The sequence below is a fragment of the Sinohyriopsis cumingii genome, chromosome 8 (genome assembly GCF_028554795.1).
Source record: "Sinohyriopsis cumingii isolate HCF-2022 chromosome 8, ASM2855479v2, whole genome shotgun sequence".
NCBI classification, from domain to species: domain Eukaryota; kingdom Metazoa; phylum Mollusca; class Bivalvia; order Unionida; family Unionidae; genus Sinohyriopsis; species Sinohyriopsis cumingii.
Window position 1 is genome coordinate 32752857 of NC_142968.1, and position 25593 is coordinate 32778449.

Consider the following 25593-nt stretch of genomic DNA (forward strand, 5'->3'; position numbering starts at 1 on the left):
AAATACTCTCATGAATTTTTGTTTTTCTCCTGAATTTCTGATCAACGTGAATTTGCTAATAGGAAGAACATAATCGGCAATTGATATATCGTCGACTATCGCCTGAATAAACATACCATGATAATATTCAACATCATTCGCGAGTTGATTTAAAATTTTCACGCGTCCGATAATTTCGCTACATGAGCCTGATTTATTTAAGATGCATTCATGAAAGGATTCCCGCAATAAATTTAAATGTAATTTATGTTCTTGATTAAATTCGTTGATGGTTCTTCTTATCGAGATGCCTTCTATGGGGAATATTTTCCTGTTAATGTGGGTAGCGTCGAAGATTTCCACGCCGGGGGAATTTTGGGAAGAGCCAACCACGAGAGAATTTTTTCGTCCCTAAAAGTAAAAGCGAACATTAACATGTTAAATTTGTGGATGTTCACGAAGCTGATGGCAGTGTGGATTAGAGACTTGTGTTTGATATCTCCGTACCATCCTTCGTCGGTGGTAAAATCTTCTTTTTTTGGTTCCGGTTGCTCTGGAGGAGCTTCCTCGTACCAACCTGGAATAATAAAATCAGATTTTTCTGGTTTTGCCAGAGGTGCGATTTCAGGCCAACCTAATATGGTCCTAATCGATGATTGGTAAATATCTACCATGTACGGTGATTTCACTTCTATCATCGATGACAGTGTTGGATCGTGCGCAGATATCTTTATTCCCGGAGTAGCATCGCCGGTTATATTTGATATTCTACTGGTAAATTCCTTACCTAGTTGCTCAATTTCGTAACTGCCTGTTGGTATACCGACATGTATCCAATCAGGTGTTCCATCAGGTTTGTTTTTGTTGGCAAAAACAAGCGAATTGTTTGATAATAATTTGCCAAATGATTTCGATCTAACATTAGGCCAACTGTTGTAGACACGCAATTGTGTTAGTGCAATTTCTTTGACGCTGATTGGTGTTGAAAAATTAATGCTAAATTCTGGCTTGGTTGAGTTTAACGATATTAGTGTTGTTGTCGGCGGTGTCGTGTTTGTCACGATCTGGGCTAGTTCGGACATTATTAATATTCATTTGTTCAATCTCCGAGTAAATACTGATCATTGCCGAAAATTCTGGATCGGAGATAACACCATCGTTGAGACTTTCAGAAAGAAGCGATGATAATCTCGAATACGCGTCGTTGACCTGGGATAGTTTACTCGTGTACAGGAATAATTTCTCACTTGTGCACGAGGAGATTTTTTTCGCTACGATATTGAGAACACCAGCGATTGTCGTTGTTGACGAGATTATTATCGTTGCTGCGATCGGTGCTATCGTTGTTACCGCGGATAAAATTATTCCAGCACCAGCGACTACAGCGGATACCGCGTACACGGCGACGTCAATGATAACTAATCTACGCTGGTATTTCTTTATTTTTATCTGATACTCGTCGAGGAGTTTTTTTAACGAATCCTGCCATGATCGCGCCTGATTGTAACGGTAGTCAGATGCGGTCATTTATTAATTAATTTACCTGACTAATTGGATTCAATGTGATAAATATTCGAATATTACATAATAAGACGTTGGTCCCATGGTGGTTCTGTTTTGTGGTTCTAGTGTGAAATTTGCGATGGTACCTTCATTTAACGAAATAATGAAAAATCCAGGATAATATTCATGAATTTCATAAAAAGTCGAATTTATATTGAATTTTATATTGGATATAACATAAACTCGATATACACCCCGAATTGGCGCGGTAAAGTTAAAAGAATTATTCTCGGGTGTCCAAGTGAGAAATAATTTTTTAACAACAAATGTCATATCGAAGGGTATTCTCTCTGTTATCACCTGATCTGGTATCGAAATACGCATCAACGTAGGAATATCCAACGATGATACTTCTACGCTAATTTCTTGAATTTTTGTAGTTGCGTCGAGAAGTTTCGTGTTTAAATCTCGAATTTCTCCGCCGTACACTGATGTATCGATCTTTTGACGCGCTAATTCACGTACCACGTTAATTTCATAGTTGATTTTTTTTATTTTCTCATCTATCGATTCACGTATCGCGTTAACCCCCTTGGCAAATTCGGGAGCAACAACATCGCTGAGTTTATTAATTTCCTCGCTGATTTTTTTGTTGAGATCGTCGATTGTTGTTCTCTGACCCAACGAGATATTTACTTCGATAATTTCGGCAAGAATATTAGTAATTTCCTCGTTGATGGATTTTACTCTCTCGATGAGATCGCTGTGTGTAGTTGAGGAGGTATCGATGAACTTTTTTATATCCTCGTCGAGTTTTTTACTGAGATTTTTTGATACCTCCTCGAGTTTTTTAAGATCATTATTTAGCTTGTTAAATCTTTTTGTTATTTTTTCCTGGAAATCATCCTGTGATGCCTTATCGGACATTAGAAGCATCGCCGCTGATAACTCGCTATTTTTTTGTTTTATATCCACGAGATCGGCTGGAAACTCCGCGATGATATCGGTAATATCAGCAATAGATTTTAATACCATCTCCGACTGACGAGTAAATTGACTGATATGATCATTATATTCTTCTCGCTTGATTATATCAGTTATTTTCACGTTGCTGGTGTGTAATCTTCCCTCGGTATTTTGAAAAACAGCAACTTCGCCAGGATCTACTTCTGACAGCGATAGAAGATTGTTAATATCGCTCTTGGTTGCGAAATTTGATGTATCGATGTCAGTCACTTCTGCTTTTTCCTTCCTAAAGAGCGATCTACCGTAAATGTCAACCATGATATTTATCTACGGCGTATTCAAATACAATTTTATGATACGGACCGGATGATTTTGAAATTGCGTCAAGAACATTAATTGACTCTGGACCGCATATTGGTGGATCCGCTAATGTTTGTGTTGGAAGAGTCGAATACCAAACCGGAAGTCTCAGCGAAGACACGTAGTTGATAAATTCTTTCGGTGGTGCTAATCCATATGAGTCAAAGTAAATAACTTCGCGAGGATTAATCGCGTAGGCAACCCAATGCGTGCCAGGGCCGGTATTTTTATCGAGATTTATTATTCCTGTCTCGGTAGGGTTTGGTTTGTCTGGTAGTTGATCCCGCATAAATACGCCTCTGAAAAATTTTATTTTTTTATTCTTTGCTTCGCTAAGTAGATCTAAATTTGAATAGGCCGTGCTAATCTTAGGCCGGATCCGTATGGGGGGCGTCTTAGATAAAGGCCGTTTCCCTTTTTTTTACCGTATCTCCCTCCGGTAATTTTACTTGTTAATGCGGAACCTAATTGGGAACCTATCCCTCCGAGCGCGCCTAATCCTAGTGCCTTTCCAATCGCCGGAAGAGCCATTTTCACTAGCCCCAATAGAGGAAGAAATCCGCCTGTTTTGACCATGTCTCTGATGGCGCCTATGGAAAGGCTCACATGAACACCGGAATTTGCTGATTTGGCCTTGGAAAACCGTTCACGTTGACCTTTAGTTAGCGACAGTTTGTTAGGTCCACCGTGAATTTGATCGTTTTTCAGTGTTAATTTCATACCGCATCGCTTTGATATCGCTGATTGGAGCTTTTTTATCTGACCCGGGGTCAGAGTTACACTGACGTGCTCGTATGGCATATTAATAACCGCTTAATCTAAATTTGGAATTTGTCACATGTTCTCGACAGGAGCGTCAATAATTCTCATTCTGCCGCTGATGCCTTCCAATATCATTGTTCTATCACTGAGAATTACCGCGATCACTTTGTGATTAAGTCCAGCTGTGTTAATTCTGGCTTTGAAATGGATATCAACAACAGATTGTTTTACCAAATCGAGATGCTCCAGGGAAAAGTAATAGATAGGATAATGAGTATTAAAATCTAGCTGCGATATTTGCAATCCCGTATCGATATTTTGATCGCGACCCATGAAACTTAACAAGCGATGATACGCACGAGCCGTCGAATGATTTTCAAAATCAATTGATATTTCCTCGGATGGTTCTTGTTGACCATTTACTCTCAACGACACATTTGTCGCTCCAATGTGATCAAATATCATATGACTGTATAATTGATGATACCTATTGGCACGCAAAAACGCGATAAAGATATGCCTAGGTGCAGAGGTACCCTGCTGCGATGCAATACGCCAGGTAAAATCACCATTAATATTGGTAGTTGTGGAATCTGTTGTTGTTGTCAGCCTTGACATGACAGATTTACCGCCTTGGTTCATAAATGACAATAATTTTTCTTCTTCGATTATTGACGGGGTTATCGCTGGCATCCACAAGGTAAATTTTAGTAATCTTACTATGCCGTTATTATTCGCGGCATCATTGGGACCTATCACGCCAGTAGCGTAATCGACGGCACCTTCTCGCCAGATAGCATCGTTGCTATTTTCCTTTCTGACAAATGTTACGGTGTGTTTTGCTCCGTAGATAATTTTCCTGAAATGTCTGCAAAATCCGAATATATGGGATAACGGGATAGCACAAGCGAATCTTCTGTTACCTGGTGATAGCATGGACTTTCGCGTGGTAAATCCGAGATTATAATCAGGATAAGGTTTAATGATCATATCTTCGATACCAGCGGGAACAGCAGGATTGGCGCGATCGTTGGGTTGTCTAATATTGAACGGCCTACTTTCGGGACGATCAGTATTATCCTTGGCAAACATCATACTAGGGCCAGCTGATCTAGTAAAATCATCCGAGTATCTAGCTAGGCCTATTATCGTTGTTGCTAAGTCAATATCGTTGGTAATTGACTCAATCTCTCTTCCATCAATCATGTAAGTTGCGCTCTTGAATAACGCCATAATACCGTTGTTAACAAATCCGACTCTAAAATCTGCTGCATAGGCGGTATTATCCGCTTTAACAACTTCCCCGGTAACTTCGATATATGCCTCAGATGGAAGAAAATATCTTGTTGTATCGTGAACTTGAATTTCCAAGCGATTAGATGTATTTGGTTCAACTGCATCGTACGAGAAATACTGGAAATCTCGCACGGATGTGTCTCTACCTACGGGCTCGTCCATGTCGAACACTTCATTTGACACTTGTGCGAACATTTATTATTAAGAATATCATCTAAAACGAAGACCACTGCCTGAAATAAAACTTGTATTAGCAACTTCATTTGCGAGATTTGTCTTAGCAACTTCCTGCGCTAAATTTGTCTTAGCAACTTCCTGCGCTAGATCGTTTATTTTTTTATTTGCCGCGTCGTTTATGGCTTTGCTGATTTCGGGTGGCATTTCTCTGGTGCTAGGTAATTAGACGGGTTGTTTTTTGCGCATTAAATTTAATATTTTACTTTTGACAGCATTGAAGCCCTTGCTGGCCAAATTACCGATACCAGAAATGGCAGTCTCGCCGATCTTTCCTATTGCTTTTAACCCGAACTGTTTGATCACGGGTCCGATTTTAGGTATTATTCGCGTAACGAGACTTCCAATGATATCGCCGAATCCATTGCCGTGTATATATTTGTACACGGGCAATCTAGAGTTTACTATGCGGACCTGTTTGGGTCTGCGCTGATGTTTGTGAACAATCATGTTATTTCAATTGTGTTGTTTTAATCGATGAGCTCATCGACAAGTTCCTTGTAAATGTGAGAATTAATGATGCCACCGCGGAATAACCGCTGACAAATATCTGAGGCTTCGTTGATTACTTCGCGAGAGTTATTTCCGGCTCGTTTTCCTCCGATTAATACCTCGAGGCGAGATACATCGTTGACAACACTGTCAGGGCAAATGGTATATCCGCTACCTGACTTTGGTTCTGTTTCATCTGACGATGGACCTGGCGAATCAGACGTCATTGGTGAATATATTTCTGGTGAAGTTTCGGGGGAACCCCTAAGTGCCTTACCCTCTGGATGAATACCCCATCTTAATTTGGGGGAAAGTACGGGACCCTTCCAGTTTGTCGGGCTATACGGTTTTGAAAGGGGGTGGTAAAAGGGGTCGCGGGGGGGGTGATGGTTCTGACGGGAGGGGGGGGTGATGGGTCTGATTAACGTATAAACATCTCTCGTAGATGGTCTTTTTGCCGCTGCCGCTTTTGTTAATTTGTATTGATCAACCTTCAATAAAAATTTTGCAAAATTTTCATCATTGTAAACTATCGGTTTTCCTAAACTACCAAAATAAATTATCGCCTGCCAATCAATTTCTCCGACTTTATCAGCAATATTTTTTTTTCAAAAATAAATTTTTAGTTTCCGGAGAATCATCCGCAGCAACTACCATTTTTTAAATATCGTCATCGATTAAATCCATATATTCTTTGTTCAAATAATTATCTGCGGGTAATTTAGGATCAATTATTAATGAGCCATTGTACACAGATGGTTTATATTCGCTTGGTTGAGTTACTGGTTCCTGATCACTCTGATCTTTTTTCTTTTTTGATTTTCTCTCCCTTTTCTGAGGTGGAATTTTTTCTTTTGGTCTAGCTCCTAATTCCTCTAGTTGAATATCTTCTTCCTGTGGTTGAATTATTGGTTCCTGTGGTTGAATATCTTCCTGTGGTATTACTTTTCTCCTTCGTGTTTTAGCTTTTTCTTCCTTCTCCTGTTGTTTTCTTTCCTTCGCTTGCTGTTTTATATCTTCCGCTAGTTGCTTATTATAATTATATCTATCGTCTGCTGCTTCTAAAAATCTTCTAAAAAATGGATCCCTTTCACTCGCCTGTGTTTTTTCCGCATAAACTTTATATAACATACCATACCAACTATTACGGGTTTTATATTTTCCCTTTCCTATTTCAGTCAAATATTCATTTCGAACACTAAACATATCTTCCGCAAATTGACCAATTCGATCTATGGTATACAGTGTCGAGAGCGGTCGTGATATTATTTCCCATCCCTCATCGGTGAAATTTTCTCTTAAATTCTCGATATTAAACTTCCCTTTTTTTACTCCCGGTTTTCCTACTACGGTTTTTCCCTTACTACCTATTTTATAAGCAATTGCAGGTTGTCGCCCTTGTTGTGCTGCAATTGCTAATCGCTCGGGTAATGTTCGTGATTGTTCCTCAATACCTTTCAACATGGGAAAAATTCCCTTTTTCTTAGTATCCGGATCTTTTTCGTCGCCAAATACAACTTGCTCGATTGTTCCGGTAACTGGCTTCAACCATTTCGATGATTCCTCGGAGATTCCATGTTGTACATCTTCGTAACCACGAACATTTCTCTTAAATAATTGTTTTGTCGGGATAAGCTTCTTTAATGCCGCTAATTGCTCTCGCGCTAATCTGGCAGAATGAGGCTCTCCAACTGTGCTAGCTTTCGGACTCATATTATTTTCAAGTATATTGTTTTAATGCGAGGTAAAATTAGGATCAGCAGCCAAATCCTGACAAACGTCCACGACACCAGAATAAATTTCCCACCCCCACCCCCCCAAAATCTTCGTTTTTTCTTTGTCCAGAATCATTGATTTTGCACACAAAAATTGCACTCGGTGACGAATTTACGCAAATTAATTTTCGTGGGAAGGCTTATTTTTGAAATCTGAGGCTTCTACGGAGAAAGTTCTCGTAGGAGGCTTTATTTGGTCTGGAACGTCTGGTCTGTAGAACTTCCCTGCTGCTCACAATCATATAATGGTAATCAAACATAAAAAATGATGCGGATGCTCTCTTGTTTTCTCCTTAGTGTCAAAGTTAATGATGTGCATTATCTATATAGTACGAATATGTCGTACACGTCCTTTGGTAGACGCGACGGGTCGGGCAGCAGTACTTCGTACGGGGACAAAAATGCCAACCGTGCTGGAGATTCTATGTAGGGGGATCTCAACATGAGTGGTCACATTCTCGCTAATCTTGAAAACTTCAGTTATTCCCTCAGAACGCCAGTGCGCACGATGGTCTCACGTCAGTAGACTAGTGCAGACCAAATGATCGTTGACCGGTGCAACTTTGACAGATCTCGAGGAATCACTTGCTGAAAATACGATAAAATAGGAGGTACGGTCAGTGGAAATGTTGCGATCACTGGAATGTTGTCCGTAGCTGGTCAGATACTAGCGATTTGCTGATGTTCTCTCCAACTTCTGGAAGCACGTCTCAAAATCCCAGACGTGTGGGGTGTACACCAGACTGGACACGAGCGACCATGGTGGTGTATCATTTTAGAACTTCAGATCGTTCCATTTGGATCGATAGAGAGGCTAATCGGAATTACACGCCCATCACCGTTCAAACGGTAGAAAGATTTCACGTCAACAACTCAAGTTACTACTCTTTCGTAGAGATCAATGATATCCAATTTAATCTTTACAGAACCAGGTCGATGCAAAACCAAAAACTATACGGAATTCCTACCACGTGGCCGATTACCGATAACACTCGCGATTTCATATTCTATGGTCAGTATTTCGCTTGGAAATACTAAATTATTCACGAAGGAAGGGAGCGATCACCATGTCCGGAAACAGCATCAAAGGTCTTCCCACGATCACATCATCGAACGATGATACCAAAAACGTTGTGCAGTCAGCAAAAGCAGTGATACGGTAACGGACGATGTGTTTTTTACTACAGGGGCACGATTGATGATCACCGACTATCCTACAGTACTCGACACCGAGGCCTCACAAAAACAGTACGTGGACAAACAGCGCGTCAGAATAACAATGGTCACATTCCCGTGTTGCCCTCAGAGACTGGAAATCGATGTGGATTTTCTGTCTGTGCGTCCTCAGAGTTTGATGCCTATCACACAGTGTCACGAAAACGCTTTGGTGGCAAATGATTACTGCGATGATCTATAGACAAACGTAATTGTCAGCAGGTAGGTCTGGAGTACGAGGATTTAGATACGACTCTGATGGTGATGGCACTCGACGAACACTCTGCTGCCGGTGATAGCGACGGTGATGATCCATCAGCTTTTGACCTAAAAAAAAGGCAAGAGAGGCCCTGTTTATTATTCACTGTATGCAGAGTACGACAAAAGAGTGGAAGGGGCCCCGAGTGGCTGAATGGTATAAAGCGATGTCCGTTACGGATCACTGCCATCTCACCTCTGCCGTCGCGGGTTAGAGTCTCGGATTCAGCCAATGTGGGTATGTGAGAAAGTTTGCCAGTAGCTTCTCGTGGGTCGGTGGTTCTTTCCGGAGTGTTCCCGGGTTCTTCCTCCACCATTAATACTGGCTACCATATATAGTCTATCGTGTGCTGAAAAAGAGCGTTAAACCCTACAACAACAACAACAACAGCAACAACAGAAGAGTGCATACCAACTTTGTGGCAGCATCATATCACTATATTCAATGTCTAAAAAAGATTCCCATTATGATTTCTTCTTAGAACAAGTCTGCAGAGTAAATAGAGGAAAGGAGTTTTTACAGATTACCCTGTGCAGATCCATTAACAAAAATGGTCATCGAAAACAAAACCTTTACGATAGATAGATATGATTCTATCATGCAAGAAAACGAAGTCCTTCTGGATGAAATTCTTGATCATGAAAGGATGTACATAAACGTGGTAAGAGTTGGCGTGACATTTTACCTTCTTTACAGATACCAACATAATTTCGATACCGATCCATTAACGGTGATGTTTGCGTACACATATCTGGAGGCGATGAATTTTCAGGCATCAGTAACCATTGACGATCTTGTTAAACTGAATCAGTTGACCTCAATAGATACTTCCCCACTGAATCTCACGAGGTATCATTGGTTAGTGAAATGTCTGAGGGTATCAAAAATAAAATATTAAGTGTGAAAAAATATATGAAAACGTTGGAGTATCATTTGATTGATCTTAAGGCATTGTTCCAGAATTTAGTGGAATTAAGCCCATCCTCGACTTAAACATAATCGACGAAAACGTAACGGTGGAGCAGCGTCGCGAACTAGAATTGTATTACTGCTATAACCACAGACAAATAGCCAACCCCATGATATTGATTTTATCTGGTGCTGGACCGGCCAAGAAGACCTGATGAAATGCCTCGAACCGCGAATGGAGGCCAACAAAAATATCACCAAGCAGACCATACTGTCCTATCAGAAAATGCTCAATAAAATCTGATCTTATCTGCGCGGAGCTCCATTTGACAATTCCTGTCTGATTCACGAGACGAGGACTGTCGACGATCTCATTGTGGACATGGTAGGAAACCAGTGCGAGCTGATGAAACTAAGTCGATTCGAAAAGTATTACGACCAAAAATATGAAACCTAATCCTATAAAAGATGTTGACGGCGACGATATATTAAATATTATGATACAATAACAAGCAATTAATGAAATTAACAACGGGATTATATTATTAACATCTCTATTGTTGCAGGGAGAGACTAGAACCTTGCCTAGTATCAATGGAATCGCATATGGAAGATCCAGGAATGAGTTTATTCTGTGGCATGATATTGCTTGTCGACTTAGGAGCATCGCTAGATTGATGCAGGGTGTCCACATGCACTATCTCAGATCGTATGACTTAATAGAACGAGTAAGAGGAGAGCTCAAGGTGATGCCCCATAAACATCCTGCGCCTCGCACGCTCGTCTACGACTAAAAAACACTGGCAGGACGAGAAATTCTCACCACGCAGCAGTACCAAAAACAACTGTGAGAAAAATACAAAGCGCTCACTGGAAAAACTGCTAAGCCTTCCAAACTCATTCGATTTCAGAATGAAACCATGAGCTGCTCGCTACAAATTGACATCGAGAAAAGACTAAGCAAAGGCGATCTACAAGCCTTTTTGAAGGACAACGCGATAAAATGACGCGTCTACCACAACCCCGACTCGCTGAAAAAGCATATGAAGTTGCTGACAAAGGATTTATTTGCTATCACAGGCTTGAGCAAGGAGTCGATAACAAACTCATGCAGCGCATTCTACACCATACAGTAGAGGAAGTTCTGCGTGCATCAAACTTGGAGCAGCTCTCAACGTTGATCTTGTGCGGCAACACAAGATCACCGAGGTGTGGATCAGAATCAGATTGCTGTCTGTTATCGCTGTGATCATTTCAGTTACATCATCGACATTTTTTGGTTCTTTATACAGCTTCTCATCCGACGTCAGGATCGGCATCGGACTTTTCCGGAGTCAATTCTCTCTCGTTTCAAACTTCCAAGTCATACAGTTCCGTGGTAGCAAGTACCTAACTCTTCCCAAATCCATCGTTGCCACCAACGCATGCATCAGTGTCAAGAACAACGACGACTACTGTCTCGTATGGGGTATCCTTTCCGCATTGCATCCCGCAGAGGATAATGCCGAACGCGTCTCCAAGTACAAGCCATATTTTAATACTCCATGCCATCGGGATTACCTTTTCAGCAGCCGTTAAAGACGTTCCCAAACTAGAAGCGCTCAAAGAGGGACTCTCCAACAACGTGTTTGTAATCGATGACAAAAAGGCTGGCAATAAGCAATTCGTGGTCTATTCGCTTATGATCTCCAAAACAGCCGCACTGAGCAGCATCAGTCTATTGTATTACCATCACCATTTCGAGTACATCAAATACTTTTGTCGGTTATGTCGATCTCAGTATACACGACATAAGAATCACGACTAATTATGTTATCGCTGCTTGCAATGGTTTCATCAACCGCGTCTAGCCGGGATACTGTTTGGAACTACAAAACGTACAGATGCCAAGCGAGGGGACACCACGGTTCGAATACCACTACAAAAAATACGCACACGTGTTTTGCATCGTCTCTGGCTCGGAAGCAATCCATGAAAAGGTGCAAGGAACCTCTCCTGATCCGATCGATTCTTTCACTCAAATGGAACACAAGTACATCCCGTTCGCGATAGGCTATGAAACCTGCCGTTCCGTTGATGATCTTTTGTCTTCTCTTTATCGACAGCAGCGAGGTGAGGATTGCGTAGCTTGGTTCTTTATGCAACTTACCGCTAAATGAAAACTCGTCAGTGACCTCCAAAAAAATCCAACTCCTAGCATCTCCCCACCTCGTAACAACTGCGACAGCACACGTCGTCGACTCAATGCCACATATGTAAAGAACACTTTAAACCTCATGATAAAAATACAGAGATTGCTGTCACTGCACACTGTCAAGGAGCTGCTTATGTGGATTGTAATCTACAATTCAAAGATCCAGACTTCCTTCTATGACGGTCATAATATATGAAGCTACTATGGGACACTTCATCATTGCACCACTCGGTCATCCGCGCTTTAAAACATATCTCGCTGAGGTGGGTTCATGTCCTATCAAATGGATTCCTAACAAACGACAAAAATATCTTTCGTTTTCGATTGGTCCTTTTCAATTCATCGATTCGTTCCAGTTTGTGGAGTCGTCGCCAGAAGAATACCCTGGAACCAGTTCTAAATTCACACCCTTGAAAAACCAATTTGGAGCTCATGTCACTCTACTCCAGCGGAAAGGTGTTTATCCCTTAGAATGCATCGATGCGTTGCCGAGATCAGATGAAACCTCGTTGCCATCCTTAGACGCCTTCTATTCTCACTTACATCTCTCCCACATCACCACTGAGGAATATTATGCGAAGAAGATATGGAATGACCTAGACTGTCACACTCCTGGCGATTATCACGACCTTTACCTGAAAACTGACATACTTCTACTAATGAATGTCTTCGAAAAGTTCAGACGCATGTGCCATGATCATTATCAACTGAATTCACTCTGGTATTTCTCCTCACAGAGCCTCTCCTGGGATGCCCTCTTCTAGACGAGTCAGGTCCAGCTTGAGCTCTTCACCGATTCAGACATGTTAATTTTCACAAAACACATGATTCGCGATGTACATATAGCCGTCATCCAAAAACAAGCCTTGGCTAATAACAAATACGTAAAACATTACAATCCTACCCAACCCTTTTCCTACATCCTCTATTTTTATACCAATAATCTCTATGGTTGAGCTAAATCACAACACATTCCTGTGGGTGATTTTCACTGTATCACCAGAAATGAGGTCGTTTTTGAAAGAACAGCGGGATACAATGAGGATCATGACTGTTTCATCGCAGTCGATATCCTTTGTCCCTCTCATCTCCATGCCGTTCATAACGATTAACCCTTCTGCGCTGAACCACTCCTCATCGCGAACTCGATGCTTTATCCACAACAACTGGAGTAAAACCACCAATTCGGAATCAGTGATGGCAAGTTAAAAATTGGTACAACCACAAAACGCGATACAAAATACATCATCGACTACTAAAATATACTCTCCAACACGGACGCGTTCTTGACAAAGTTCCTCGAGCTCTGAAGTTTAAACAATATCCATGGATGAAATCCTACGTCGACTTGAACACCCAACAACGACCTAAAGCCACTACAGACTTCGGTTAAAATTTCCTCAGTCTCAAGAACAACAAAGAAAAGACCATGGAAATCATTAGATTCGGAAAGAAATTCTAAATCATTAAGAACCAAGGACGACGAGATAAACGTGTGACCAACGATGTCTTAGTTAGCATCAAAATATTTGACGAAGAGATCGTTGCCATTGAATCCAGAAAAACATCACATACTAGATAAACCCATCTTCGTCGGTCCAGCTGTTCTGAACCTTTCCAAAATGTTCGTGCTCTAGATTCATTACGACTTCATCCAACGCAAAAATGGAGATAAAGCAAGACTACTAATGACCGATACAGATTTACTCATCTATGAAATTCATACCGACGACGTCTAAGAGGATCTCCGTCAACATTCAGGCCTCTTTGATCTTAATGCTTATCCTGAAACAAGTCCATTTCACTGCAAAGATAATAAAAGGAAACTTGGAAAGTTCAAAGATGAAACTTATTCGATACCCAGCACATAATTCATAGGACTTAGATCCAAAATGTATTGTCTCACGCTCAATGATGATATCATCAAGAAACAAGCCAAATGAGTAAAAAATATGTCAACAGTCGCATCGATCGTTAAGACAGCCATTACAGGGGCATCTACGTTACTACTTCATGAGAACTTTCCGATCACAGAGACATCATTTCCTCACCATGGTCATCGAAAAAAATGGACTATGCTTCTTCGACGATAAACGTTACTCCACTGATGGTATTCACACATTCCCACATGGATAATACCCCAAGTAAAAGCGAGACAGAACCCAGTAGTAGATAGACAGGGAAATATCTTTTTTTTATCACGCAGTGAGCCAGAATCACCGTTTCTATCTAAGGAGTGCAGTGAGCCAAACCCAGTGGTAGATTTAATGGGGTAGAGGAGACGCTCACCCAGATCACGCATTGAGCTGGGTGAATCAGAACCCTCACTACACACTGCTACTTGTGTGTGTGTGTGTGTGTGTGTGTGTATGCGTGTGTGTGTGTGTGTGTGTGTGTGTGTGTGTGTGTGAGAGAGAGAGAGAGAGAGAGAGAGAGAGAGAGAGAGAGAAAGAGGTACGTATTAAAACTTTCTGTATATATGCAGGATTCTTTGCTGAATGGTGCTTGAGTAGTCTTCAATTTAATTTTTGTTTCTTTCAAAGGCATGCCACCATCTAGGTGTTCTTGATATAAGAGCTTACCAACTTGTAGGCCGAAGAGGCGTTGATATGATTAGCAGATTCCAAAGGGGCACAAATTGCAACAAATGCTGCTCCAAAAACCTATGTAACTCGGACAATTGTACTTCCGTAATAACTGTATCCGTAACAGCAGCAACTACGACACAGGCAAGCACAACATCAGCAACAGGTATATTTTAGGTCTATTTGAGAATCATTTGGATATTTGAGACAGGAATTTCTTTGTAAAGTAGAGTTTACGAATATGTTTTCATTGGATTGCAGTTAATATAAGCTATATCTTCTTTCGCCATGTCTTTCTAGTTTTCGTCATGTCTTTCTTCTTTCTTTCTCTTCTTACATTCTACCCATTCATCATTAAAATCGTCATCATCGTTATCGGTTTTGTTCCTACAATATTAAAGGACAGAACTATTTTGCTATAATTTAACTATATTTGTTTTTAAACAAGTGCAGACATAGCGACCTATGTACCTTAGGAAATAATTATTTATTGTTATATTCTGTGACCTAGACACCCGATTGGACGTTTAATCGTTGTATACAACATTATTTGGAATTTTGGCATAGTCTCACGATTATCCTTAATATTGATGGCTTTTATCGTGGAACAGGTTTTACCTTAAAAAGCATCTTGTCCAAATTGCAGATTTTAAGTAGAACACATATTGGAACTTATATACATAAAACGGGAACCAGCGAAGTAGCATCGCGCACGTAACCGTTTATTTTTGTTGTTGAAAACTCTTATATGAAATAAAACTTTAAATAAATTAATAATGAGCTGGTGATTTAAAAGATATGAAGTATTGCACCTTATTTTTGTATTCAGCATCGTTCAATAATATATTTCAGACACAAATAATGCGCATATTTAAAAAAAGAAAACTATATTTATTGACGACAAAATTTATTTATAATGCAATGAGCATTTTGGATAATTACACTTTTAAATTATGGCAATGAAAAAAACATCGGTCACTGTATGGATTTTTGGCCTAGTCAAGTTGACGGGGCAGTATGAACGGCACGATCAAGAGACGGAATATCTTACAGGCATTTATTAAATCAAGTGATACCACATGTATTGACACTTAGTTTCGATATGAAAATCGTTGTCTGAAGTCTTAGTGCGATTATCTGATAACCAAGCTTTTAATTTCAACAAACAATAATATTTATATAAAAAATAAATATAAACGTAATCTGTGATAACTGTAATATTACTTCGTATCGTGAATGAAATCGTCCAGTTACTTTGGTTAAATATGTTTAAGGATTTACTTAACATTAGCTTTAAATAAGCAGACGTTCATGAATCCCCATTAACTAAATAACGAGTGAGCAATGAATTCGTATATGACAACCGTATTCTACATTTAAGCGATCCCTTAAAATCATTAGTCCCAGCTACTAAAGAAATTTTAAATAAGAGTATTCGAAAGCAGATGACTGAATTTGGAGGATACAGCAATAGAAAATAAAAAATGAGAGAACAGGTAGACAAAGAATTAACAGAGTACCGTATACGAATAATAAATTTGAAGCGTTACAAAGCCAAATTGGTGATAAAAAGATAATATTGTTAAAAACCTGGACAATAACAAAACGAAAAATAACAACAAAAATAAAATCATATATTGATGTATTCGAAACTGATACGAAATTATTAAATGAAATTGTTAAAAAATATTTAGTGAAACAGAGATGAAACTATTACAGACTTAAAATAATGAAATTCAACAACACAGATTAGGCAATTTGAAGAAAATTGCACAACTATGGTTTATAGCTGCTGTAGTACACGTGTAAGAAATGATGACTGCTAACGCTAGCTAGAGTTTGCAGGTGCAAAAATGAAAAAATAATCCGGAAAATTCGTAGACTGATCACTCAGCATGTATTATTCACACGTGTATAAAATGAAGTAACCGTAGACAAAGGTATGATAACAATATCAGTACTCATATATTAATCAGCATTGCTTTTGGCTTGATTTTTAAGACAATACAAAACAGATTCATATGTTGGCTTGTTTTTGTCTTGTCGATGATGCAATAGGTTTTTGGCATAGTGTTTTCTAGGTCACTTTATATAATAAAATGAATTTTCATTTGGTGATAGTGGTATTTAAATTGAACAGAACAATTTTCAGGCCTTGCATCTATTACGTTATCTATTGTAATGCGTCACCTTACTTGTTCTTGTAGTGATTATTCAAAATAAAAGTAACTCCAAAACTTTGAACTGCAAGATAATCTATATTATTCTCGCATATATTGCTCACTTGCAGTGAACGGTGGATGGAGTACTTGGTCTCATTGGAATTATTGCAGCCTGACCTGTGGTGGAGGCAATCATTTCCGGGTTCGCTTTTGTAACAATCCTTCTCCCGCTTTTGGTGGAGCTTCGTGTAGTGGTTCAAACAAAGAAACGCAAACTTGCAATAATCAACCATGCACAGGTAAGGGACAAAGTATGTTTGGTCCAGATACTTATAGTTTGCTCCCCAGAATTTGTGTATACATTTAAGTGTTCCGGTTATGTTATTAGCTGTCCCTTTCTTTTTCCTCTTCTTTCAGGTTTTCGTGAACTGCATTGAACTGACTTTGGGATAAAGACGTTATTCTTTCATTTCTTTCTTCTTTTTCTGTACCATTTTGTCAGAATAATCTCGGCCATCTGAAAATGAAAGGTTTAAGTAGTGTAATATAACACTGGATAATATGTCTTAAAGAGAGCATCCCATCCATAGTGATGGATGTTATCAATGCATTTGGTTGACCTAAACAAGATTTTAGACTTGTTCCTACCAAATTGACACGTGTAGTGGTAACTAGCTTTGAAGCATATATACTGTTCACAAGAAAAGAAACACATCACTCTCTTAAAATATATTGTTTCAATACATACTTCAGAGAAAGGTCGAGTCCTACCCGGAGACAAAATGTTTACACTAAAGGTGCATGTTGGTGGAAGAATACCATGACCCAATGTAGAAATAACCACACTCTAAATCATACAAAATCAAAGATTTAATAATTCTGGTATTTGTTGCAATTATTTTGAAGTGAGTTTTAATATTTAGTTTTCATTGTGAATTACAACGATAAATGATAGAAAATGCTACTACTCTTATAAGGTCTTGAATTGGTGTATATTACATATAGTGACAGTCATCCGGTGTCGAACTATTGAGCCGAATGCCCATCAGTCATTCTGTGTAGCTATACTTTTGTAATGCTCCAAACGCTTTGCAATTAAGCAAGTGTTAGTTAGCGTTTGACAGGTAACATCATATGCCAGTTTGACTGACACGTGGTTATCACTTAACTTGCAACGAACATTCAGATGTTTCTATTACTATGCCTTTAATCTAGGTCCAGTTTATAATGAACTAGAAGACATATTTTTCAAAGTACAAACATGAACGGTATGTTAGGGAAGTTCAAATCCATCTCTTGCGAAATAAAACCTTTAGTGCAGTTATGACTAAATGTGGCACTATCGTATATTCCTTGCTCACTTTGTATAAACTTATCTTGAAAACTATACTTTATTCATGTCATAACATACTATTCCATTGTTATGAAATGAAGCGAGTATTAAATATATATCAATATGCTATCTGAGTTTACTGCTTGGGCGTTTAAATTAAGAAATAGGTAAATATTTACTAGTAGCATAAAAGTAGATAAGGTACAACAAGTTTGAAACAATGGAACACATTTTCACATTGAAAAGTGTTATTTCCAGACCTGTACATTGTACATTACTTTAAATATTACTATGTAATTTGACTTGAGTATTTCGCAAATCAAAAAAAGCAAAATACATAGAACCACACATTAGTTAATTGATATCAAGTAAAATTAAACAAAATAGCACAGCTACTCTGCACTGTTAGTTAGCATAGCAAGATATATGGCCCAAAACATAATCAATTAACGTCTTTTAAACCTTTCGCTGTGAAAAGTCATATTCATTAATTACTGATGTGCGTTTCAGTGCAGATATGTTTCCAATTGTTCCATAAAAATAGTATTTTATAGTAATGTTAAATAGGATAACCGCAATGAATGTTTATTTTTGCTACTGCACAACTGACCTTCGCATAGGCCTCCCAGCGAGTTATACTAGTAAAGACCGTATAAGAGAAAATAATGTCTGTTTCTTTTATGAGGAAGAGCAAATACAAATATAGTTTTATACTAGCCGCAATATGTTGAAAAAAATCTATAACAGGAAATAGGGTATATTAGCTGAAACGTTCACTTTAATACTTTTCTTTATAGCATTTGTAAATTAGTTTGCAAATCTGCCTTCACCGTCAGTATGATCTGCGAAACAGTAGTAGTTGAGACATAAACCTGAATTTTTACATAACCGTGGTAATATACCTGATAATCTGTTAAATATGCAGCCTATCCAGTTGCAGGACTCTGATTTGCGAGAAATTACAAGCCGTTTGGCCATTTTTGTCAACTTCAGTTGTGGATATTTCCTCACAGGTCACATGGAATCGAAAAAGTCTAAAGAGGCCCAGTCTTAGAAAATGCCCAAATTGTTAAATTCACCCAAATTGATTTTTGTTTGTTGGATTGCTGGGGAAATGAAATATTCAAAACGGCCAGCCCCCATTTTCTGGTTGGGCGTTTGCTAATACGTATGCCTGAAGGTCATGCAATATATTTGTTCATATCTATGCAATTAGTGATCAAATATTTATTGTTTACACAAATCAAAGTGAAGACTACTACTTTCAGAGACATGTATCATAACAAGATGATAATAAATACAACCATCCTTGATAGATGTTGAAACTATGAAATATAGAGTTTAAACATAATCCGGACGAAAAGACTCAGGCATCCACTTACCAATGAATACAAGTTTTAAGTCGACATCAATCTAGATAGGTCTGATTTTTCAAGTGAACTGAACCATTCATGTTTCAAACAACACATGGGGTTAAAGGCCCAGTGTTATACTTGTTCCAGAAGACAAGCCAATAAAGACCCAGATGTCGGTACTGTGAAGAATCACGTCCTCTGAAGAATCTATCTAAGGCTCATATTTTCTACCACAATTTGCCCCCTTCCCTCCCCACTCCCCATAAAAGCTGCAGCAATCTCTGCCTTATGTATACATCTTCTCATGACGATTTGGATCAGGGTGGCCATGCATGGCCTTTCTATTAGCAGATAATATGACGTTAAGCCATAGAGCTAAAATATCAATTAAATATTAATTAGGTAGTACGATCAGTCTCATTTGACCAATCTGATACAATGGACCTACCCGGCAGAGCTTCTCCTGGTATAGTCCACATTCCTCACAGGAATGTAAAATTTCAGTAGATGCACTGGACTTGATTTCTTCAAAATGAAGTAGTTAAATAAACCTGTTCACAAAATATTTTCTGAATGTTTCAAGTTCTTCTCTGGTTATACAAGTTGTTTATGATCGATTGTGTTTGATAAGGGATAAAAATGCTTCCTCAAATTTAATTGTCACTTTTAAAAAAATCACCAATCTCGGTCAAGTACCAATTTACATATTACTTATGTTTTCATTAAAAGCAACACTTCGATTTCGAATAACTTTTGCCATTTTCATTTGCTTGGTTTTGAATTCCTAATAGAAATGGTATCGGTACTGTTTGACTTTATGTCATAAACATAATTGTCTTTTATGTGATTTAATGAATAGGATTCGGGGTGTTGAAATACATATTTGATTTCTTGTTACACTTGTTTTAATATCTAGACATTTTAATTTTCAATAGCAGCTGCTGTTAAAACTGAAATTTAAGTCATCTGTGAACATTGTCTATACTATATATGTTTTTGATATCTCTTCAAGAAAATACGTTTCACTATATGTGACAAATTAAGGTTAAATGGTATGTAATTATTTTCATAATACTGAAATTTCAAAATAGCAAGAAACGACACATAAAGTGATAACGTAAGATCAGTATAATTATGTATGATTTGATGCCTGTCTCTTGAAGATAAAATAAACTAAACCAAATATATGCCTTCATAAAAGTTTTCAATGCAACACGTTTTTCTTCTTTTGGATGTATTAAACGAATTTGAAGAAGATGCATTTTTCTATAATTGTCGTGCCCCTTTTTGGTTATTCCTTTGGTTAAAACTAAGCGTAGTCATTGTCCTGGCCTTGAGATCATTCCCCTAAAACCTCTGGGATCGAGTTCAAAGATGGCATTTTCTTTTAAACAATAGAGATAAAAATGGACTTTAGATCGTTCAGCCTCTGGAGGTAAGGGGCAATTGCGTGTTTTGGATTGGGCATAAGGTTGAAACCTTGTGTTGTAATAATTTCAGGCGAATCGAAGATAAAACACTTATGTGTATATATTAATATAAAGAAGCTATCTGCAATATTCACTCTATCTAAAGAATCAAAATCAGAGACATGCATTTTGGTGGACGATTAATTGCAAATTAAATGAAACATAAAATGAAACTGTGAGAATAAATCAGATTTAGTGACAGACACAAACCCTCTGGTGATTCTGACAAACAGTGCTATAAATGAACGTATTCCAGGTGCTATTGAAGTCGATGAAAATGTCCTTTATTTTGAACATCCGCCTCCTTTTCCAGTTGATTACCATGTTAGAACAATTAAGGACCACGCCACTATTATGTCCCACTAGTTGTAGTTCTCTAGTTCTCAAAGTCGTAAGCAAGTAAATTCAGTTAATAATCTCACTGTGTACAAAGTAAACTTATCATTGCTTCAACATGTTTTCATTTAGGGTCGTCATTGTTTCATTTTAGCATTTTGCCTATGCTAGGATAACTGTACTGATGCAAGCGGATGTGTGCTTCAAATAGGCATCTTTGTTTATTCAGAGTATGACTGTAGCAGCCATATTCCCAAGAGGTTCATTCACATACAAAAATATAGAAAATATACTAACGTTCTAGAATTATCTAATGACCTGTTCTCTTTACTTAAAATCAACTAGTTTTATACAAATATTTATCACTAAACTTGATGATTTTGAACTATTCATCCTTTCGTTATTGGGATATATAATTGTTCCTTACTTTTAAGGTAATATGTGTCTTAATTCTTAACACTTGCTAGCATTTGGTATATACAATGTATCTAATAAATTACTTTAATAATCTCGCTATGTGCATATATATATATATATATATATATATATATATATATATATATATATATACATGCACTGCTCAATGTAATATTTTACTTTTTGATTTTTCATCCTTCTGCATCTTGATAAATACACTGATTCAGGTGGATGCATGATTGAAATAGATATTATGTTAAAATCAACGCAAGACGCTGTAGTATTCCTATTCATAAAATAATCATTCGTATACAAACATAAAAATATACGACCGCTCTACACCCATTTAATGACATGTTCTCTGTATCGCGTAACAATTTGCTAGATGCAGATCTTGGTCACAAATCTTGATGATGTCGAACTGCTCATTATTACTTTATTGACATATTTATTTCATACTTTTGATGGAATATATGCGAAGGTTCTTTATCCTTGAAATCATATATTTCATTTTATGTGTATTATTTAGTTCTTTTATATCTGATAGAGGAGATAAATAATCGAATGATATCACCATGATGATTAAAATGTAGGACTTGCCAGCAGTTGACATACACAAGATACAATTGTAACTTAATATCTGGAACCAAATGCGTTCTAAATTTATTGTGTTACCCAATCCATTGGGATGTAGTTATCACAAAGTCCCTGATATAGGGTGGTCATATTTGTCTGAAATGGAGGGAAGACTGCAGCGGCAGACGAATATACTTTATCATGACTTATTGGAACTGTGTTCTACAGGATTTTACATATGATACATACACTTGGCTGGTTAATTATATTTATTTGTGGGTTCTTGTATATATAAATACCTTGTACATATAAGGAAAATAGCAAAAGTTAAAGTCGAACAGCAAACTAAAATTATTAGGTTTTACCTAGTCGACGGGAATTGGTCAGACTGGGGTCTATGGTCCTCATGCACGGCCACTTGTGGTTCGTCCGTTACTAGAATCCGAACAAGAACCTGTACCAATCCGGCGCCGGCTTCATGAGGGGCCAACTGCATCGGCACGACGTCAGATGTAGAGGCATGCAACATAGGCGCATGCCAAGGTAATGCATATTATTTTCATATGCAGATAATAGGTGTTGAAGTCTACTGTGAATAATATTGCAGTTTATGCTATAAACATTTAAGCCTACCGATTCATTCTTGGCAGACTGCGTGTTTCGTGTCTGTTGATTTGCTGTATTTAAAAAAGGAAAAGGGATAATGTGCTATATTGTTTTGCGATAAAAAGCCCGAAGGCTCCAACTGTTTCAAATCTTCATTTAAATGCAGATGAACCACATTTGTCCATTATAGTGCAGATCGCCAGTAACCAAGACGTTAGAAACAAGGATATATGTATCACTGGTCATAGTGATGTTCCAGTTATTGTATATTATTCTTAAGTACCTCAACGGATTAAGAATAATCCAAGAGTAAATCCAAGCCGATGCATGAAAGATTGGCTCCAAGTACAGGAAGCTTCCATTCCTTGCGTAATGTTAGTCATTGTCTGTTCATTGTCAGCGTATCATAAGCTTCCTGTACAGCTCTCTAAAATATTTAGACAGTGTTTAAGATTATACCAACGTTTTAGGACGAGGTTATTCAGCGAAATACGGGTGGCAGTTAAGTCTTGTTTTACAAGTTTTCGGCTTATAACATTTTCGTCAGTCTCTGGATAAGTATTGGCCAATTACAACTAGCTGTACTTTTAACATTAGCTAGCTATACTTTTAACATAAGCTAGCTGTACTATTAACATAAGACTGCACATGTCAGCCTAAATTGAACCATACAACCACTTGTAATCAACTTTCCCTGGTTAGCAGGCTTTAGGTCCAATGAAACAATTATTTAATTCTTTACTTTATAACAAGCAGCAACTGCATATGTTAGGAACAATACATCTCTTTAGTTTTGTTGTGACGATCGGAATAGTCGCAAATGTCATATGCAAACAATCGAGCTATTTGTGCTTTTAGTTGATGGCCAATGGGCATTATGGACCACGTGGAGCTCTTGCAGTGTGACATGTGGAACAGGTGGCATAAGTAGTAGGCAACGCAATTGTGATAACCCCAGACCTTCCGCTACTGGAATATACTATATTGGACATCCATACGAAATCCGTCAGTGCTCAGGACCAAATCGTAAGCAAAATATACAAGTTAACCAAAGTGTCTCGATGATCCACTGTGAAGCAATAGACATGGCTACATTTAGTTATACCGCTGAATTGCTAGAATCTCAGCTTTTGTGTTTAGCATTGTTTGGACTGAGTGAGAACGCAGTTTTACTTTGTACTGATAAGCATCATCTTTGATAACTTTCTTGCCGTCTGTAGTGACTTACTTTTAGTTATATCAATTATCACGGAAATATTGCCGGACATTACTAGTGGCCAGAGAAGTGATTTTATTTCATCGAAAACGAACATACATATAGTACATTAATATTTTAATATAAATATTTAGGAACGTTTTGCAAGATATTAGTTATGTCTAATTTATAAAGGACACTTTCAAGATTGATGAAGAATCAATATAAATATTATCTTTGCGTATAGCATACTATTTATAGAAGTGACAAAAATATGTTTAATGCTTGAGCTTGAGAACAGAAGTGTTTGGCCTAAGGACAACAATACATTCCGTTTGAAACAACTATACTTTATATCATGGGTCTCATACACGCATGCGGCCTGCCAAGCAGCATCCTATGGCTCGCAAAATGATGTGCGTCACAAGATGTCATGAGAGGTTACAAAGTAACTAAATATTGTAGCACATAGAAGACGGTGAAGTTCACCGATAAGCGCTAAATGAAAATCAATAAAAGTGACTAAATTTCATCAAAACACACCAACTAAAGTCACTAGATTAAGCTAATAAACAATGGCAAAATGTCACTAAGGGTAACTTTAAGTCGCCAGTTTCAGTAACTTTGCAAGAAATTTGTCACAGAAGTGCTAAACAAAATTCACCAGGTTTGATCTGATGTTGTACTTTCTCATAGTTTTCCATAAGGGCCTCTATCGATTAATAGAAAATTGAGTTCACTCTAAGTTCACCGTCATTTGCATCCCTGTTTATTGTCTATCATATAAATATCAACAGCAGTATTATACAAGTTTTGTAATAGTGTCACTCTTTTACACTACATGACAAAATAACCAAACCCGATTCAGTAATGCATGTCAGAGAGTTTATCATTATAGTCAAAGTAGTTAGGGGAGATAACTTCCTATTTCTTTGCTCTGAATACTTTGATTTGTCTCATACGTATCTGGAACGATTATATACTTAGATGAAAAATAATCATGTCTGCTACGCACAAATGCCTGTACCAGTGACTTTGTATCATTTTTCGGAGATGTGTGCATGATCGAGATGGTATTGATGCTTAGAGGCAATACGATGTGTGCCCTTATTCGCGGGCTCCGACTTAAATCTTCGTTCAGTACGAATTAAAATTATATTAGATGTGTGATATATTTTTGCGATGCAGGTTTGGTTCTAATTAGATACCATTTGCATTTACTCATCATCATGATCAGGAAAAATTATAATCTATAAGTAATGCCAACTTCATACTCACTATTGAGCCGATATTGAATTTCGGGCTGACTATATTTAACAAATATTATGTGAGTGTTTCGGTTCCCATAATTTATATTGTTCATAGACTTTTAGTACATTAGAGTTTTTAGCACACACCGTGATTTAGTGTAAAATATTAGAGTTTCTAGCACACGCCGTGGTAATTCCTGGAGAAGCGTACATATTAACATTCAGTAATGTAGAGACGTAAACCGTGGAGCAGCGAAGACAAGAACATAGAGATGTGAGGACTAGCGATTGATACAAGTGAAACACCAACAAATAATAATAGTAGGTCCTCCCAGACTCTCATATTCGACATTATAGTCATAAAT

General features: G+C 37.9%; 1 protein-coding gene across 1 annotated transcript in view; it reads left to right on the top strand.

Annotated features, from left to right (window-relative positions):
• Window positions 1-25593, top strand: part of LOC149793251 (ectin-like) — a 43046-nt gene that overhangs the window by 15834 nt on the left and 1619 nt on the right. Inside the window, exons 4-6 of the mRNA XM_089967227.1 lie at window positions 14488-14695; window positions 16820-16990; window positions 23642-23809. Coding sequence (XP_089823353.1) covers window positions 14554-14695; window positions 16820-16990; window positions 23642-23809 — 481 coding nt within the window. The 5' untranslated portion in view covers window positions 14488-14553. The remainder of the gene's footprint in view (window positions 1-14487; window positions 14696-16819; window positions 16991-23641; window positions 23810-25593) is intronic.